The sequence below is a fragment of the Botryllus schlosseri genome, chromosome 11 (assembly GCF_051294905.1).
Source record: "Botryllus schlosseri isolate E-star chromosome 11, Bs_hap1, whole genome shotgun sequence".
In the NCBI taxonomy this organism is placed as follows: Eukaryota; Metazoa; Chordata; class Ascidiacea; order Stolidobranchia; family Styelidae; genus Botryllus; species Botryllus schlosseri.
In genome coordinates, this window is record NC_137246.1 from 11,635,491 (window position 1) to 11,656,209 (window position 20,719).

Consider the following 20,719-nt stretch of genomic DNA (forward strand, 5'->3'; position numbering starts at 1 on the left):
TATTTCCCAGGCCAATCACACGGTTATAGTATCTCGGGAAACAATCGCTCATCTTTTCGCTCACGAAGCAACCAGGGTTTTTCACGATCGTCTCACCAACCAGACTGACAGACAGACGTTCTTCAACTTCTTGTCTGACGATTTGCATAATTATTTCAAGGTACTGCGATCCAAGTGATTTTAGTTTGTGTGTGTATTCTGTTATATTTCGAGTCGCTATTATAATGCTGTATTCTTGAAGTTCTTGCCATTGTTACAATACGAATTTCATGGTCTGTAATTTCGACAGCTATGTCACACGTTTCACATTTATTTCACTTTTGAATCTATTTAAATTTCTTTAGTGTAGTCGTAGTGGTTCCCAAACGATGGGGAATTCCCCACTGGTGGGGAATTTCGCGATTTCTGGTGGGGAATAGATTCAGTTTTGAAAAAATCTTTACAGTAATATTCTCCTTTATTAAATGTCGTTTTGAAATGCCGACCGAATATTTCATAGCTCATTTGCCATTCAGCGATTCATATTATCAGTGCCTCCAATTAGCGAGAATCGCCTTGATAGCGACACGCGACCTCCAGAAATGTTTTTTTTTCATTTGTGCACCATCATCGGTCACGAAACGTAGTGGTAGAAAAATTCTGATTGTAATAAGAGCTCATATTGCTGAACATTTATTCAACAGAGATCGTGGACTCTCTAATTGATAGCACATCCGGACTCAGTACCAATGAGAATACATATTTATGTTATTTCAAGTTATTTTATGATTGTGCGAAAGTGTAGTTTACGGCGGCTTATATATATATCGTCAACATCAATAAGTTTATCTGACCCATGTATTATTTGGCATCTACGTAGGTAAATTGATGCTACCTCGCAACATTTGGAAAATTTTCAACCCCTCCTATTTTTCTGTTGGCTGCGCGCCATCGTAGATACATATATTTACGGAAGTTTGTTTACGGTCACCAGTTCACCGCTGCGTTAATTTTATTGTGTGCTGATCAATTCCGGGGATCTTAACTAACTACCACTAAGCAAAGTCTTGCAAAATTTGATTAGAGGTAGGTAGCACTTTAAAGGGTAGATATGGATATAGAGATTTTTGGTGGGGAATGAAGGCTCGGGATAAATCGGAAGTGGGAAATTAGGATAAAAAGGTTGGGAACCACTGCTTTAGTATGTATTTTGTCATAATGAAATCCAGGATGAGCGAAAAATAATTTTTTACAATTGAGCTGTCATTTTTTTTTGTTTACATTGTCCGATTTTTAATCGAATAATTTTTGTCATTTTCCCAGCTCACAATTGCTCCGGAGAAGCTTGAATCCAACCCGCTGATCTTCGGTGATTTTCTCGACATGAACGTTCCGTCAGCTTCCAGAATCTATCGCCATTTGCCGGACCGGAAAATGCTCAACACTCTCCTTACTGAGTATTATATGAGGATAAGGTATAATCAACTCATGATGTAGCATTTCTTTCGTGAAAAGTGTCACCAGAGCATAGTTCAAAATGATTTGGTATTTACAATTAGCAAGTATCGTACAGTAATTGTAAAGAATTGCTAAAATTGTGCATTTCTTGAATTCCAAAATTGGTTGCGAATCGAGACATGCTGATTGCAATAAATCCATCTATATATTCGTGCACTCATTTCTTGTCCAAAGTGCTGGGAACATTAAAGCAGCCCCCCTGGTGTTCTTCAATGAAGCCGTGGGTCATATCGTACGAGCCACCCGGATATTCCGTCAACCAGGGGGCCATGCCCTTCTCGTTGGCATGGATGGTACCGGCAAAGTAACTACATGCAAACTATCGAGCCAAATTGTGGGCTGCGAGCTATACAGGTAGTAAAATTCTGTGCATTATCTGTAAAGTCTCAAAAACATTGTTTTCCGCACACTCTCAGACTCTCTGTCGTGCGAGGATACACGTATCTGGATTTTCGGGAAGAATTGAAAAAAGTCTTTCGAATGACGGGCGTGCAGAATTTGCCGACTGTGTTTTTGTTGACCGACTCTGATATTGTGGATGAAACGATATTAGAAGACATCAACTGTATTTTAAACACAGGTAAGTTTCCGTTTATATAGTTTACATATTTTCTACTCTGGTCAACAAAACCGATAATCACTTTGCCAGTTCTACTGTTTGTCGACGGACAATAATTGTGTTAAATATTTTTGTATCTCATGTTCAATATAATTAAACTCTCTTACCCAATGTATGATTATATGATGAATGATTTCATCAGATTGATTATAGTTGTATTTGTAAATTGACATATCTTTTTTAACACACTAAGGTACCATCATGTGCCTCAAATTCATACATGCACACTGCATAGTATCAAGAATTTACGGAAAGACGTGAAGGGGTTAAAAACTGGACAGATAGTCTACATCAGTTGTTCCAGAAGTTGGCACCAATGACCTGGAAGGTAGCGCTAACTGCAAACTGTGTCCGTTGATAGAAAAAATACGTATTGAGAGTAAACAGGGAGTTATGCACCATAGAAATCTGTTTGGAATATATATAAATTAATAGCTCCATTTGTCTACTCGGAACATATATATATTAATATTATTTTGGTCACTATGTGTACCGTCATACAAGGAGCATTCAATCAGAAATTGTCATGAACGCTCTACGTAGATATTCATTGTTTGGCAACAACGAATTTTCTAACCAACCGATTAATCAACTATTTGAATTGTTGGCCACCGAGGTGTATCAAATACAGTTTCTCAACGCCTGTTCGTCTAAGAGGAAGGTTTAAGTCCTCAATGCACCGCAACGAAAAGCGACGACTTTGGAAGTGATATTGGCTATTTATTTCTTTTATTCCTTGATTGTGTCGGTCCTGAAATTTCTACAGATTTCTGACTGACATAACGATCTAAATTGGGCTAATGTCAAATGTCTCAGAAACTCTGGTCTATAATCAAAAATATTCAGGGATCTTGTTGCCTATCCAAATACTCCGTCTACATTCACCAGGTGAGGATCCCGATTTGTTTGATGGTGAAGAGCTGGACACAATTCTGATGGATATCAAACAAGCAGCGATCGAATCCGATGTGCCCGACACTCCAATAGCTGTTTACAGATTCTTCCTTGACCGAGTACATAAGAATTTGCACGTGGCACTGGCTTTGAGCCCGGCGGGATCCTCGTTCAGGCAGAGATGTCGAATTCACCCTGCTCTCGTCAATTGTTGCACAATCGATTGGTAAGTCATGAAAGAATATTTCCATAAATATCCATTAAAAGGTCATTTACTACACTAGGTGACTTTAAAGTAGACTGTTTTAGTCATCAATATGTATAAAAGTATGTATTACAGCAGGGCTTCTCAACTTCTCAGTTAAAACAGGGCTCGTTTTAATGCAATGGGCTGCAGAACATTGTTAACATGTATTTGTACTGTTCAATTTACTGTATATACCGGTGCTATTCCCTGGGTTGTAATCAAGTCACAAGGTTCCGAGTAAGAAGTCAATCTCACTTTCGTAGTTTTGACTCGATTCAAATTTAGTTATTTTCAATTCACCACCGAGTAAGTCCGAGTTTGACTCCAATTCAGTAAGTAGAGGGTCGAGTCCGAGTCATAGTGTTTTGACTCGAGTCCCAGTGGTTGTTCAGTTTTCAGTTTAATCCGTTTCAACCCACTTTTCTCGACTCTGCTCGAGTGATATAAAATGGCCCGCATCATCATATAAATATTTTCCTCAATTTTAACAGTTTTTGACCCTATTTTTCTAGTACCGGGACATCAATAATGTGGTAAAGTTATTATTCTTCCAAGTTACATTGAAATGTCTGTCTTTGTCGTACTAGTCCCGGGTCACATGAGTTGGTTCGGATCATTACAACCCTGGCTATACCGATGTTTACTTCATTTTTGTTTATCCTGAAACATAAATGGATAACGTTTGTAGATTTGCAGTCACAACTTCTTCCTACTGAGAATTGAATTTAACGACAATTATGTTTCTTGAATTACCGGTACTAAAATATAAAAATGAAATTCAATTATTGATTTAATCTTAATAAAACCTCTGAGTCTGCATTCTGATCACAATTACTTACTGAGTCTGCTTGCATGTAATTTACCAAATGTTTTTCCGTTAATTACGGAGTTTAAAGTGTTATTTTAAAATGTTACCAGACAATATGATTTAGGGTCGGTCTTGAGAAACACTGATTTCGATTTGCAATTCATCAGAACATTAATGCTATTGTGTATGGTGTAGGTATGATCGCTGGCCAACAGAGGCACTCATAAGTGTTGCTCAGGCTTACTTTACCCGGGAGGATATGGATCTTGAAAGCAGTAATCCATCCACACCACAACCCAATAGTGCTTCATCGCAGGTAATTTCTATATGCAGCAAAATATTTGATTCCAATTTGACCATTCATATAATTAATCCAAAATATACTAAAAGGAGTTTACCAGACGGTGTGATTTCAATTGTCATTATGTAGCGGACAGATAATTTTGTTTGATTGTCATTGCTTCCTCGTTTATTAATGGGGTGGTGGATTTTATTAGATGTAAGAATAGGCATATGTGAAACCCTTACATTCTTACTCACATCATTAATAAATACTAGAAATAAATCTTTTCTCTACCTTTTCTTTACCACAGCAATTAGTCAATAAACTGGATAAATTATTTCAGCTTTCACAAATATCAAATCTTGTCTATATTTAACAAGCTTTTTCAGGGCTTGATTTGTCATATCGTTATTATCATTATATAAACCAACTTGATGCTGGTATCTTACGTTTCTATGAATATTATGAACTGATATATTATAATAGCTGAAGAGCTTCTTTGAGGTACAGAACTTCAATATATACCATTGAATAGTATATTGATATTGAAATGAACCGGGATATTTTCGGCTGACACTCGTCAGGGGTAATAGGCAGCAACTAGTAATGACTTGGAAAGAACATTGTATATCAACAATCGTATCACAAAATATGATGTCACCGACATGAACTTTCGAATAATCGGGGGGGAGAGAGAGCTTGGGCTCAATGTACTATTTTTAGATGGTGCACAAAGTCTTTCTGTACGCACAGGCTTGGTTGGCGTATTTTGATAAGTCGAAAATTCAACTAATGACCACCGTAAACTAGCCCAAATCCGAAGGAAGTGCGTATATCATGCAATTAACCCTTGCGTGCCTTGCAGCTCTCATCCAATTCTTCGGTTGCCGACCACGTTGCTTCCGTTTGTGTTCAAGTTCACAGAAGTGCGACCAAAGCCGGGAAACGATTTTGGGTTGAAATGAGGCGTCACTACTACACGACACCGAGTAGTTATTTGGAATTTATACAGGTGATGTTTTTTAGCTTGTATGGTAGTGAGTACCCAGTAGCTGTATACAGACCAGGGTTTTAACCAAGTCACAAGGTTCCGAGTCACAAATCAATCTCACTTTTATAGTTTTGACTTGAGTCAAGTCGAGTCATCTTCAATTCACCTCAGAGTCAATTCCTAGTCAGCTAGTAGAGAGGGTAGAGTCCGTGTCATAGTGTTTTGACTCGAGTCCAAGTCATTATGTACTCTTTTCAGTTCACCCCACTTTTTTCAACTCTGCTAGAGTGATATAGAATGGCTCGCATTCATAATATAGCAATTTTACTTAGTTTTAACAGTGTCTGGCCCTATTTCCAAGTATCAGGACTGATCGACGAAATGCCAATAATGTGCTGACTTTATTATTCTTTGTCCTAGTCTCGAGTCATATGACTTGTTTATATTAAATTCAAAGTTTTCTACTGTTTTCTACTGGTTGGAATGAAGCCATGGCTGTGCGACCTTATTTAGCCGACCCAGCCATTTTAGACAATAACCGAAGCATCTGAAAAAAAGTTTTTGAACAACCCTATTCGACATAGTACTTGACAGTCTCAGTGGTCGCCTGGTCTTCAAGATATAGAATTTTCTTTTTGCATTCCAGGTTTTCACAAAAATGCTCTCCGAAAACAAACAGACCTTTAACGAAAGCCTGCAGCGGCTTGACGTTGGACTGACAAGGCTTGCTGAAGCGAAACTGATGGTTGGCAGCATGCAGCAGGAACTCGTCGACCTCGGTCCCAGGATCGAGCAGAAAGCGAAAGACACAGAAAAATTGATGACACAACTGAAGAAAGATACAGAGGCAGTCAACCAGGTAATTCCGATACTTGAAACTAGAAAATGGTAACAAGCAACTTGACTTTCTCCGTTCATTTTGAAAATTAAGTTGCATAGACAGCTGCTATTGCCCAACTAATAAAGATAACTGGATCTACCACATTCTTTCTGAAAAGTTTATTTATTCGTTTGAAATCCAAATCCACTTAAATCAGTTTTAAGTTCTATCTTGCGTTAAGAGAATTCATTTCATTGTTGAATGTAGATGAAATTTAATGTTTAAATCAGGAACAAGATTTAAGTTTGATATTTTTAATATGCTTTTCAAGTGAACTGATGTTTAATATAATCGCTCGCGTCCACTCAGCCTTCAAGTCTGAATGAGAAGTCTGCATAAGAACAAGGCAATGAATGAAGATATCCCACACCAAAGTTATGAATGAGAATAGTTGTTCAATAAATACGGTACATGAATATGAAGGAGTATCGTTTTCGGATATTCTAGCAACTGCGCACTGATCTATTTTTAAAATTTTTTGTGCGTTTCCAATTTATAGTAGACGTATCATGTCATACCATGTGAAAAGTACAATCATATACTATTGCTATTACGTCAAAATACTGCCAATTTCTTTCCAAAATTTATGGAGATGGTGCAATAGTTTATCCTAGGACCAAGAACATATAAATGCCGGCATTCTACCCCGAGAGTCAAAGGGTGCCTGTTGAGAAATGTATGCTCCATACCATACACAAGATGTAAAGCAGTTTTTATTCCTACAGGTGCGAGAGATCGTAAAACAAGAGGAAGAAGTGATGGCAAATGAGACAAAAATAGTCCAGGAGTACGCCCAGCAAGCGACTAAGGACTTGCAATCAGTCTTGCCTGCGCTGCAGGTAAAATGTGAATCTCCTTTTTCAAATTTTCGCATGTCTCTGCTACGGTACTCTTGTCAACTATGCCTGGTACATTTTGGTGATTTGGAATTACAAGATAAACATATTTGACAATTCACTAATTTCAGTAATTCTGTTCATTATTTCAAGATATTGTATAGTTTTTAATATTCAAAACACAGTAATTATATGAATTGAGGAACTTAAATTCAATCCAGAACTACATGTGACATCCAACTGTGTTTGGGGTGAATATTTTCACTCTAATATGATAATTTTTGGAAAAATACATGTCTATTTGTCACTGAGATTGGCGTGTAAAGAATTACATTATTAATCATTATTTCTTTGGTATTATTAGCAGCTTTTTTACCATTTTCTCAGGATGCTGTCACTGCGCTTGACGCACTCGATAAATCCGATGTCGCAGAGATTCGAGTTTATCAAAAGCCACCTCAACTTGTAGCCACTGTGATGAATGCCGTCTGTATCCTTTTGCAAGAAAAGGCCGACTGGCCGGCCGCCAAGAAATTGTTGGGGGATCCTGGCTTTCTGAAACGGCTGGTGCTCTTGGATCGCGACGGGTTACCCGATCGGCTGTTCGTACGACTGAGAAAAATCACAAAATCTCCAGATTTCAATCCTGAAAAAATTGGTCAAGTATGAATCTTTTTTCAGATCATGTTTCCTTTTTTTGCATGGGAAATCTAGGCACGTTTGGGATGGCAATAATCATTCTGTGGATTGGAATTTAATTTCTTTATACATTTCAACAATTCCCATTCACAGATAATAGTGAAGGGTCAACATGTGTTACATTCTCATAAGATCATCGTGAAGTGTTTTACAATTCAAAAAAGATTCAAATTTGGTCGCCATTCCTGAGCTGTACATTGTACAATGCTTGTAGTAGTTTGCTAGGAAAGAAACAGTCTTTATTTCAATAATCCTGAATAAAGAATTCTGTTGATCCCGGCAGTTAATACTGACAAAAATCTTCTATTACAGAGGAAACAAGATACAACTAGTTCGCCCAGCTCGCGGTTGGCATGTGATTGTTATGTTTTATTGTATAATCGTGATATATTTCCGGGCTTCACCAAATGACTTTGAGGACGTCAATTTAAGACCCAGGCCCCACATAATAGATGCCAAGATCGTAATCACGATTCCATTTCATTCCTCCTGCAAGGGTGATCACTATTTCGTACTTTTTTGCATCTGTGATCATATGAGTATGTGGCACAGTAGCACGCGGCACTTCAGTATGTGGGTTAAAGTTAGGGTTACGTTTGGATTAGGGTTGCATTTACGTGGAGGGTAAGGTTAATTTTGGGTTTAGGCTTAGTTTGGTAGTTGTGAAGTCACATGGTGATATTATGTTGTGCCTGCTAACGTGTCTCATGCTAAACTGTCGTCTATCATTATGTCAAGGAACCAATTTTTTGATAGCAGGATTGTGAAATCAGGCTGTTTGAAGAGTGAAATTGCCCTGAATTTACCAACACCCATGCCCTATACCAAATCCTCATGTACGTAACAGGCGAAAATTTAGACGGTGCGATGTAATTTCTGCCATCTAAAATGCGAAGTTGCTATTGCCAGGTATCATCCGCTTGTAAGTCTATCTGCATCTGGGTGTTAGCATTACAACACTACAACGATGTCCAGCGCATGGTAGAACCAAAACAACGTCGTGTTAAGGAAGCACGTGAAGCCTTGCATATCGCCGAAGGAAATTTGAAAGAAAAACAGGTGAAGTGAAATGAGGAAATGAACATTTAGATATGCCCGATTATTCCAATTTGAAAAAGCAATATCTTAGTTATATAAGGTTACTGAGTGCTGAATCTTGTTACGGGTGAAATTATTTCAAATCTCACTGCATCAATACCATATACAGGAGGCCCATGACTCAGAAATACTAGCTTGTATGTTTTATGACAAACGATATTGGAAACTATAATCTCATAAATATGACAAAATTAACTTTTTGCTATTATGGACAATCACGTATAAGTCTGAATGTATCACACCAGTAGCTATCATACTTATATATCCTTGTGCCCTGTCAGTTGTGTTTCATGTATTTCATACCTGGGCAATGGGCAATCTTTATTTTGTTGGCTCAAAGTATGTAAACAGTGACAAGACTGATGACTGCTTGGCTGCTTGTTTTAAGTCGAGACGGATTTAATAAGTTTCGTGCCGAATGAGTTTTTCACACCAAACACTGATTTGATAAAAATATTTTGAAAGATTTCTTCTTGCAGAAGCTTGTCTCTATTCAAATAAATATCTGTTTATTTTCATATTACCTTGCAATTGCTGAATCGGCAACCTTTTCTGTTTAGATGAGCCTAGAAAAAATCAAAGGTCACTTGGACAGGTTGCGAAAACATTTTGAGGATAATGTTGCGGAACAAGAAAGGTTGAAAAAGAGAAAAATTATTACGGCTCAGAGATTACGACGAGCATCAGTTCTGATCAATGCTCTTGCAGATGAAGAGGTAAACTTTGATCTCAAGTATTCAGTGATGTGGTTGTGTGTATGCTGCTTAAATATCCTCCCCTGATTGGGTTTGCTGTAGGTGTGCTTACCATGAAGGTAGTAAAAGCTGTATGTCACAAATAAGTCATTAAACAATAGTCAAATGTGAGACTATGTCTCACCAATAGTCTGGACACTGTTTTCCATAGCCAAAAGTTATAATTTAGAAAGCTTGCCATATCTGTGTTGTTGAAGAGATATGAAGGATGAAAAATGAAGCTGTTTAGGACAGGTGTGGACAACCTGTGGTACTAATTTTGATAGGTGTGGGCAATGCTCCCTCTAATTTTTGATGATTCTGCGCGCACTCACCAACTCACTGTACAACCCCTTGGGCAACAGTGCGTAACGACTAAAAAAAAGAAAAGGTCATCACGTCGGGTTGTTTGACCCAAGCTCCAGTATGCTCAGAGAATGGCCAAAATCCCACCAACATATTATATATGCTGACTTGAAAATATGTAACGGATTACACGCGATTTGCTTCCAGCTATACAGGATTGTTACATATCGTTAGCTACCAGATTTTATTATTATATCTCTTCATTACCGGTAACAATTCATAATGAGATGGTGGACTTTGGAACTTGACGACTATGTACAGTTCCCAGTTTTATGACTATACTTATATCTGGTCCGATTTTTTAAAATGGCGGCGCTGTGCAGCCTGTACATCCCCGGATTAATTTATCACATGCTTTCTTCATCAATTATAAGAATACATTTATGCGCTTTTGACCGCACAGCATATGTCACACAGTTTTGGAATATAACTTTTCAAATAATTCATCACAGATAAGATGGCGAAGCTCTGTTAAAGAATTGAAACGTCGCCTCAATGGACTCATTGGTGATACCATCGTGTCCGCAGCTGCCACCGGCTATCTCGGTGCATTCACAGCCTCGTACCGACGTCAGCTTGTATCGAAATGGGTTCAAGCATGCACCGATAAAAATATCGCAATTTCAAGCGATTTCAATCTTATCGGCACTATGGCAGAAAAGAACAAGGTTAATATTTTTCACAACCTTGATGCCTCAACTCGTTAAGTTTGCCAGTAATTTTTCTGCCGATTTAGGGTTACTGCCACTAGGAGTGCCAAATCGTTCTGTTTTATATCCATACTGTGTTATTCCATTGATTCAATTTCAAGACATAAGTTGGTGAAACAGGTCAGACAGTGCGAAGCTCTTTTTACAGATTCGGCATTGGCACACAGAAGGCCTACCACGAGATTTTCACTCGATTGAAAATGCCATCATCATGAAACACGCTCATCGTTGGCCATTAATCATCGATCCTCAGGGACAAGTGAGTGAAAATATTACTTACCTATCAGAAAGACGCAATAGGAATAATGAACAGATTGAAGTATGTGAAAGCAACCACGCGTGGTCTATTACTTTAACAACCACCTTGGCCTACTGTTTATTGTATATCTAAGACAAATCAGTTGAAATTTTCAAATTCGTACAGTTAATATTACTCACGAATTCAATTTAATTGTATGTGTTTAGGGATGACTGGTTATAGGCGAGACAAGTACTACTATTCCGATGATAGCATATTTCTGCAAACCGTACAAAATCTTTGCATCGCACAAAATGCATTGAAATCAAGTCAAGCCTTATGAAACAGTCCACAACTATTGTAATTATATCCCATATGACTCAAGTCTAATCCACTGGCCTATCTCATCTTTTAATTATAATGTATCACCACAAACTCCAATTCAATATGGTGTTGGCATGTTCAACATTGCCAAAATACCGTAATTATTAGATTATCTAGGTCAGGATGGGCCAAATGTTACAGACCACGAGCCACACTGTTGCTGTAATACTGTGCACCAATAGCCGCACTGGCATTGTGATACCATAACCCTGACCCTATTCATTGTGGAGATTGTCCGCAACTAGAAATGTGTTGTGTGTTTTGACAGAAGTTGGCTACAAATGAAATGCATAGTATATGATATCTACTAACGTGCTTCTGCACATCAATATCAGATTCCAATTCTAACTACGTAAACTGTTTGTTTCAGGCGATTCAATGGATTAAAAAAATGGAAGGAAGTCGCCTTAGAGTGGCTCATGCGGGCGATGCAAATTACATCAAAATCGTAGAAAATGCAATTCGAGTCGGCGAGTCTGTGCTTTTATACGATGTCGAGGAAAGTATGGATCCTGGCTTGAAGCCTGTGCTGCAGTGTGAAATGACACACAGGTATGGGTCTTGTATTTCATATTATATCACTTTAATCTATTTTACGCTTTTACAACCACTGTTGAATCTGAATTGTGTCAGTAAGTGATAAATTTCTGTCGTTTTACTTGTGATTCAAATAACTCGACAAGAAAACAAATTTACACTTCTGGGTTTTGCACCCCCATTAGAATCCTTGCTACCACCAGTTCAAAAACCGCTTTTGTATTGAATAAAATGATGTATTTGTTGACAGGGCCGGACAGGACTACATAATGCTTGGTGATACAGAAATCGGTTACAATCATAATTTCCGCTTGTATATGACCACTGGGAAAGCAAATCCACATTTCTTACCGGCAGTTTGCATCATGGTGACCATCATCAACTTTACCGTGACTTTTGAGGGACTTCAGGTAAATTCACTTTTACACTTCATGACAAATTGCTAAGGAATGATGAACATAAAAGATAATCGAGCAAGTAGAACACCCAGAAGTTCCAGTACAGCTAAAACTCCTAACTTAGAAATTCATACTACCATCGCTAATGAAGAATTTTGTGGTCCCAATAAAATCTTTCATGCATTCCGGTTAAGGATTGATGCTCCCATCACAAAAGAAGGTGAATTGTAACTTTGATTTCACTATCAGGTATTGGTAATTTTCAGCATTTCAAAACACCGCAAGACTGCGATACTATGAAAAGATAGGAAGGTGCCGAAACACTTTGGAGTAGTCTTTGAAATCATACACCTGACCCTAGGCGGTATAAAGTAGAGGCATGCACACTGGATGGGTAGAAATAAGGGATAACATGGAACGTCTAGTGATGAAAATGAATGCAGCATGTGTCAATAAGCGAGGTTGATATGTCAGATCGACGTCCGGTAATCTTGGGGGCTGACTAGTATTCATTCAATAATTCAACAAAATCCTGCTTCTTACCAAATGTATTGGACTTCATCTGGAACAATTAGACCAAATGTCAGCACCAAATAAGCTCATGGAGATTGTGGTCCATTGCTGTTGAAGCATATTCACATAAGGGATGAAGCAGTTGTGAAGTCAATTTCTATTTTTATGTCTTGTAATATTTCTCATGTATATTCTAGGACCAGTTGCTGTCAAGCGTTGTCTTGCAAGAGCGGCCTCACCTTGAAACGTTACGCGACAATCTACTGGAAAGTATTGCGAATGATTTGGGGATGCTTCGTGAACTTGAAGACAAAGCATTGAGCCTGCTACAGGTTTACATACTAATTTTAAGTTGCGAAATCCATGTATTGATATCATACGAACAATGCATTCTGACACTAGTTTCTACCATACTTGTCAAAATGTAACAAAATCAAACCATGTTACCAATGAAAAAAATACATGCGATTTCTGGCATTTATATTTTTACTCAGATTCACATTCTACCATATTTCGCCTGCTTCATTGATTTACTGTCTCTGTTGAGAACGTATTGAGCATTGTTGAGTTTTGTTGCAAGAGTATTGAAAAATAATGCATTTCTGGTCCTTTTATTCTGGGCGATATTGCAGGAATTGGCATCTATTAGGCACGTTGTAAGACTGTTTTGTCTGATTTGTGAATTTAAATTCTTTTGAGGTATCAATCTTGGCATTATATATGTTACTAGGACGTTATACTGCATGTCTAGTATACTGCGATAAGACCAATTAAGGTTTACAGCAGCGATTCCCAACCGCGGCTCTCACAGCCGCATGTGGCTCCAAGGTGGCCTTATTGCAGCTCTGATTGACCTACAAATATGCCACAAAAATATAATCGAGGACAGTCGTTGTTTGTCTCTATGAATAGTTATAGTCGATTTCTGTATATGAATGCTAAAATGAGGGATATTAGTTATCTTTAAAGTCGTGTAAGGCCGCTTCTAAAAACCGGGAAAGAGAATTCTTGCACATTAGCTTCAAATGCCTGGATGAATACCCGTCAGACAAGGATATATCTTGAGTTCTGCGTTATGGGAAGAGTAAATTTCGACACAATTTTACTAACATAGTCAAGTATAAATTGCAATAAATCCAATATTACTCAGCGTATCATCCCCCACAAACTTGTGCACAACGTGCTGCAGTGAATGAAGAGATATCACATAACGACATAATAATATGTAGTTGTAATGATATGCATTTCCAGTTTATTTCACATTAAAGCACTCGCCAATCTGCGTCTATCAATGCTAAAATAACCAATATAGACTCTATAGAAGTCTATGTGCAGTTGTGCATGCTTTTGAATTAGCTGGATGGTAAGATCCAGAGGTCAGCTAGCTACCTTTAAATTTTCGTTATAAGAAGCCTGCTCGGGTGTTTTCATGCGGCTCCATACCTGGGCTGAAGTTTGAAATGCGGCTCCGACATCCCAAATGGTTGGGAACCACTGGTTGACAGCATTCCACAGTGGAAAATACTATGGAAACTATAATTTACGTTGTTATATCACCTCTTAGTGGTAAGGAGCGTATATTTACGGTGCTCGACTCGACTCAAACCTAATAGAATTAATACTCGAATCATTGCTACCGGCCTAGTATTTTACTGACATGTCATGTAAACAATTCCTAGTTTTGAATTCAAGACATGGTGTGGTTGGTCTCCAATATATTTCAATCGGTATCTTACCGGGCTCTCATATTTAGAAACAAGAAGGCCATATCCTTGATGACGAGGACTTGATGTCCACTCTGAAACAGAGTAAAGTGACGTCAGGAGAAATTGGCAACCGTCTCAAACTGGCAGAAGAAAATGAACGTCGCATCAGCCTTGCCAGAAGCCGGTATCTGCCGGTCGCAACGCGGGGAGCAGTCCTGCATTTTGTGCTCGCCGACCTGGAAAATTTGAACCCGATGTATCAGTTCTCGCTTAACTGGTTCATCAACATGTTCGAGCAATGTATAGGTATGTTGGATCCCACACCGTCTCGTGACTCTTCATCAGAGATTTTATCATGCGATACTGAATACAGGAATTTGTTTGTGGAATGGGCTGTGCAACATATTCGGAAATACATCCGGTTATCATAATATTGGGACAATTTCACTCGTACAAGTCATACTAACACAACGCAAAACTACTTTCCACTATTCAAAATCATTAACATAAAAAGTAACATGATTGTTAAGTGGCAATAGTCCAAAAACTTTTTTCCAGATTCCGGGGATTCACTGATTAAATTGTTAGGTTGCCTAAAAAAATACTGCAGACTAAATTTGGCTCGATTCCAACTGGTAGATGTGAAGTCATTTATTATAAATATAAAATTTATTATAATTTTTTTTTAATTTCCAAATTTTACTGTCGATTTAATGAAATTGCTGAGTTGTTTACAAAAACGATGCAAAACAAATTTGACTCACTTCCAACTCGTAAAAGCAAAGTTATTTGAGTTTTAAATTAATAATTTTGGGGTTTCCCACCGTCCAGGCTATTTTTGCGAACCCATAATTTTCAACAGCAGTAACTTCGCTTCTACCAGTTGGAAGTGAACAAAAATTGTTAGGTATAATTCATTTAGACTGCTTAACAATCCCATGGGGCTAACAGTAAAATTTGAATTTTTTTTTCAATTATTTCATGATAAATTCAAAAATTTCAATTAGCTGTGAGGTTTTGTTAGCCAACCTAACAATTTAATCATTGAATCCCCGGAATCCGAAAAAAATAGTTATTTTTGAACAACCCTAATTTACAATTACAAGTTACTGACCACCTCTGTCTACCCTCTAGGTCAGTGGTTCCCAACCTTTTTCTAGACACGCCCCCCTTTATGATAGTGAAAAATTTCGCTCCCCCCTTCAGATGCTTTCACGCCCCCCGGGTTGGGAACCACTGCTCTAGGTATTACTCAATGGTAAGATTTGGCGCCTTGAAAATTATGGCAGTAAAATTTCGTAGAACATTTCGAATTCTGGAACCTCATAATCTCATCTCGTTTCATATTCACCCCGTATGCCCATTACATTCCGCAAGTCGCAGCCTACTGATCTATTGATTTCTTTCCGAAATATCAGCGCACGCACATGACAACGGATCCGGCGGATCTGCCTCTAGAAGAAGTTCGAGACCTTTGAGCGGTAACCTCCGACCTCACCAAGTGCGAGAAAGCCCCGACTTGCTTCAGAATCAGAGAGTTTTGGACGAGGAAGACCACGAGCTCATCGATACTTTGCAACGGATGATTGACGTCCTAACAGAAGGCGTCTACAGAGTAAGTGGTACTACTGGTACAGCTATTGCTTGAGCTTGGCATTCATTGATTCTTAAAAGCCCATACTTGTATTGCAGTAATCGTGAATTTACTTCAGGAAATACACGAGCAGCCACTAGATGCCGTTTCTTATAAAAACCTATAACATTGCTAAAGAAGGTCTCTAACTAATTAATTAGCTACTTTTTCAGAGTAGTAGATTAACGTATGTGCACTGCTTACTCAATCAGTTATATCTTTACACTACTAGTTTTCTGTATTTTAGCCGAAGCTACGTTGGAATACTTGCTTTTTTTACTTACTCAAGAATTGTTACTTCTATTTGCAATTAATTATACAGCACTTCTGCTTCTACTTGAGTACTGACTATGACTACTTTGTGTCATGTGATTGTTATGTATACATATTTTCATGCTTGCAAATGATACTTGAATGATCATTCTTCCCACATGTTCGGTCCATCTCTTGAACATCAATGAAAATCAATGTCAATTTTTGAGTGCAAGATATATATTTATAGATTTACCAGTTGTTAATAGTAAAAGCGGTGTTTTGTTTTGGACTTGGTGAATTTGCTTCTTTCGATAAAGTTTTCAAGTAAAAAAGACTAATCCGGGTCATGAATATTTAAAATACCATAACTGTAACCTGTAACTTGATTATGACCAATATAATAGGCAATGTGTGTTGTGATCTTCAATGCAGCATTCTTTTACTACAGGTTGTCTCATATAGTCTGTTCAACGTACATCAATTGGTCTTTTCGTTTCTGCTGTGCACGGCGATTATGAGAAGCAACGCTCAGCATAACGACTACTGGAGAAACCTGGGACAGTTAGATGAAATGCAGTGGCAGGCATTCCTTCATACGCCAGCGCTGGCCAGTATGATCAGCGATGAAGTCACGGTATAATATGCAATTATGGAATGAATTTGGCAAATTGTGATTCCAGCCTTAGATAAAGTTGCTTCCTATTGATAGGATTGAAAGTAGAGTTTTCGTTAATTATTTTCATTATTAGCTCCCTCAAAAGATACCCAGTAGCTATCATATGTTTCGGTACTCTGTTTACCCTATTATTTGAGCATGATTGTGAATTTTTTTCATGCATCTTATTTACTCTATCATTTCCTGTATCATTCCAATCACCAAGCATCTCGAATCCATTTTGGTCTTTCAAATATCAAATAAGTCGATTTGAAGCAAACACACACACACTCATTTAACCGGCTAGCACCGGCGGGTTTCTGCGAAAAATTTTGCTCTACTTTTCAAAACTGTAAAACACTACTTCAATGGGATGCGAAACCAACAAGTAACATATCGTTGGATTCAGAATTTCAACGCCTTTCAAACTACGCCACGAAGCTAGATGAGAGCAGGACAGACGAGCGTGTATATAATCAAGAATACGAGATAACCTTTTTGTAAAAATGGACGAGTTTTGGTTACTTCCTTATAGAATCCACAATGTATACCTAGTACGAATAGTTACGTACTATTCACTGCGACAGAGATGCCTCCTTTCAAACAAGGCGTGATTAACCGCTTTTCCTCAACTCATTCGATCGATACTATCAAAACATGGTACAGTGTTTCACCATAATCACCCAGTCCAACCCTCTCTTTTTCGGAAAAACTCGCCGGTGCCAGCCGGTTAAGACATCACTATTTCAAGCAATACTGGTATGTTGCTTGTAAAAACACTCACATCCATCAGGTTATGGTAACATTTAATTTCAAGCAATCAAACTCCAATCAATTTAATTGAGTCACGGTGTTGAGAAAAATAGTACTATTCCCAGTCATGGTTGTTAGTGGCTTGTGGGAATGCATTACCCAGCAATTATTTCTGAATTTGAAGTGCATACATTGTGTTCAGGAAAAATTTGATGGATTGACCGCCATGCAAAGATTGGAGATGAAATCTGGTGTTGCAGCTTCAAGTATGAGCCGGCCATCATCCATTTATTCTCGCAGCGACAGTAAATCGAGTGATGATCCGGATGTTGCAAACTCAGAGGATCAAGGAGTTGTGGAACAGGTAGGAATCTGAAATTAGGCTACCTATTATATATTCAATCAATTCATGTAATGTATTCTTTGCTATGTTTTGCTTGATCAATGATCACTCTTAAGGCAATAATCCGTCTCTTCCAGGAGATGTTTGAAATTATAAAAGTATCTTTGGAAAATGTGGCAAAGGGGGTGCCTCCTGTCGACTGGATATCATCATCATCTTGGCAACAATGCAAATATCTGGCTTGGAAATTGAAAGAGTTTGAAAATTTGTGCCTGAGTATTGTTAACAGGCCGGATCAGTGGCTGGTTTTTCAGAAGTCTAGCAACGTCTATCAGCTCATGTCCATTCCGTATGAACCAAGTATGAGGTAAGCATAATACATTTACTGGAAAGAGTTTGACTAGAGGTAAAGGCCGTTTTTTAAATAAAACAAATTACCATTCAAAATCGTATGCTTTAAATGCCGCTTCCTTCACTCATTCCTTATGAGAAGAATTCTATTTGTCTCAACTAAGCACAATAATTGCCTAGTCATCTTAGTTTTGTAAAAACTCAGTGTTGACAACTACATAGCCTCAGCAGTGCTAATCCTGCCCGTATAGCTGTTGAGTCTCAATATGTGGTCCTTAGATTATTCAACAAACCTTTGACTTTGGGTGATTTCTAAAGATATTTTGATGCTTTCAAGAGTCTCATTGATGATATATTAAGCGGTCATGCCATCTATAGTACACTCAGTATGTGCGGTCATAAATTGCTTCATAAACCTGGGATATCCTACGGTAACTTCATCTCGATCCAACCACAAAACAAAATCCATTTCTATTTTTTTCTTCGAAGATGCGCGCGTTGCGAAGATTGCATATTTTTTTGCTGTCCTTCATATCAAGTTTTAGGATCATAGACATAACTAATATCCTGTGTGAAGGTATCTATGAACTCATATAAACCATATCTAAGATACAGCGGTTTTTTAGGTACCTGAGGTTTCACCAGTAGGTCTTAATGAAGGTAGGATAGCCAATTCAGTGTTTGGACGATTTAGGAAAAGAAAAGATTTTAAATTTACTGAAACTTGTCGAATTTAAATTAAATTTTGGCATTCGCTCTTGCAAATACACACCTCACATTTATCTACACTCTTTATCTTTAGTTCGAGATCCTCCATGTCTGGTGTGCCAAACACATCGAGGCCTGCTTCTGCGAAAGTGGATAATCACATTTTTGCGTGGGAGAAAATATCGCTATTTCAAAGGTGATATTGCTATTTACCTTAGTATAAATGACATATCCTATATTTTGTTGTGCTATATCTGTATGCATACATGTTTATTGGATTGTAAGCTTGTTTACCATCTCTGATAGTTAGGTGTGGGTGATTCTGCTGCCAAGCCATAATGGCCATGATGCTGACATGGAGTTAATCTTGATTGTGTCGTGCCGTCAGTCCAGCACCTATATAATTACGAAAACCAGCAAACAGGACCATCATTATGTTGGTAGAGACGGAGTTATAAGTGCACCACGATTTTCCAACTTTTATTGATCCCGTAGTAATAATCTGTAGCAATATACAGAAGTATCCTTTCGGCAGTCGACCCTGTCTACTCTTGCTTCCTCTTTAGACTGATGCTGGTGAAGGTTTTACGTCCGGACATGCTCATGTCAGCTCTGAGACAGTTTGTTGCAGCGAGTGTTGGAGACAAATTCGTGCAAGGCGGGAAAATCGATCTGGCTGAAATATTCAAGGAATCCAATTCTAGGGTTCCAATCATTTTCATACTCTCACCAGGTACAGATGTAATGCTACTATCGGACCATCCGCTAACTGACACCGATATGTATGTTCGTTGGTCAGTATCAGTATCATTTATGACCATTTTTATCAATTCAACAATTGCACAAGAACTGCAGTACAATGCCAAGAAACGACAAAACTAAGTCATTTAATCAAATTTCCACCTTGTCCTACAAATATAAGTCGACAGATAAACTAATACATTCCAATATTTACGCAAATACAAGTAAGATGTGTTATAAAACAGGCTTAAACTGCGTAAGCAGATGTGGACAGCAGGTTTGTAACCAAGTCACGAGGTTCCAAGTCACAAGTCCATTGTACTTTTATAGTTTTGACTCGAGTCAAGTCAAGTCATTTTGAATTCACCACCGAGTCAATTCCGAGCCCAAGTCAGGGAGTTGAAAGTCGAGTCCGAGTTCAAGTCATTGTGTTCACTGTTCACTTTTGAGTTCAATGAGTTCAACCCACTTTTTCAACTCTGCTCGAGTGATATAGAATGGCTCGCATTCATAATATTGTAATTTTTCTCCGTCCTAACAGTTTCTGGCCCTATTTTCCAATTGTCAGGACTGATAGACGAAACACCAATACTGTAGTGACTTTACGACAGTATTCTTCGAAGTTACTATGAAATGTCTTTCTTGGCTGTCCTAGTCTCGAGTCATACCATTTGGTTTGAGTCAGGACACAAATTGACTCAAGTTGAGTTATTTTACGCACTTGAAAAAATGACTCGAGTCACGTCGAGTCACCAAAAAATCGTGGGATTGGAAGAACATGATCAGGCAGTAATGTAGCTATATGGCTCAACCCATTCCAGATTTTACCTGCAAATTTCCTT

The 20,719-nt window shown here is 38.2% G+C and overlaps 1 protein-coding gene across 3 annotated transcripts in view; it reads left to right on the forward strand.

Annotated features, from left to right (window-relative positions):
- The window catches only part of LOC145450942 (dynein axonemal heavy chain 6-like), an 87,429-nt gene that overhangs the window by 54,100 nt on the left and 12,610 nt on the right, over positions 1-20,719 (forward strand). For all 3 annotated transcript variants that reach the window (XM_080329429.1, XM_080329430.1, XM_080329431.1), the window contains 24 exons: positions 11-160; positions 1,303-1,454; positions 1,672-1,851; positions 1,914-2,077; positions 3,005-3,236; positions 4,261-4,381; positions 5,214-5,360; positions 5,986-6,198; positions 6,945-7,058; positions 7,443-7,718; positions 8,664-8,813; positions 9,413-9,568; positions 10,405-10,620; positions 10,811-10,921; positions 11,655-11,836; positions 12,072-12,231; positions 12,930-13,064; positions 14,486-14,744; positions 15,857-16,053; positions 16,775-16,960; positions 17,937-18,098; positions 18,215-18,444; positions 19,231-19,332; positions 19,703-19,869. In XM_080329429.1, coding sequence (XP_080185555.1) covers positions 11-160; positions 1,303-1,454; positions 1,672-1,851; positions 1,914-2,077; positions 3,005-3,236; positions 4,261-4,381; positions 5,214-5,360; positions 5,986-6,198; positions 6,945-7,058; positions 7,443-7,718; positions 8,664-8,813; positions 9,413-9,568; positions 10,405-10,620; positions 10,811-10,921; positions 11,655-11,836; positions 12,072-12,231; positions 12,930-13,064; positions 14,486-14,744; positions 15,857-16,053; positions 16,775-16,960; positions 17,937-18,098; positions 18,215-18,444; positions 19,231-19,332; positions 19,703-19,869 — 4,162 coding nt within the window. The remainder of the gene's footprint in view (positions 1-10; positions 161-1,302; positions 1,455-1,671; positions 1,852-1,913; positions 2,078-3,004; positions 3,237-4,260; positions 4,382-5,213; positions 5,361-5,985; positions 6,199-6,944; positions 7,059-7,442; positions 7,719-8,663; positions 8,814-9,412; positions 9,569-10,404; positions 10,621-10,810; positions 10,922-11,654; positions 11,837-12,071; positions 12,232-12,929; positions 13,065-14,485; positions 14,745-15,856; positions 16,054-16,774; positions 16,961-17,936; positions 18,099-18,214; positions 18,445-19,230; positions 19,333-19,702; positions 19,870-20,719) is intronic.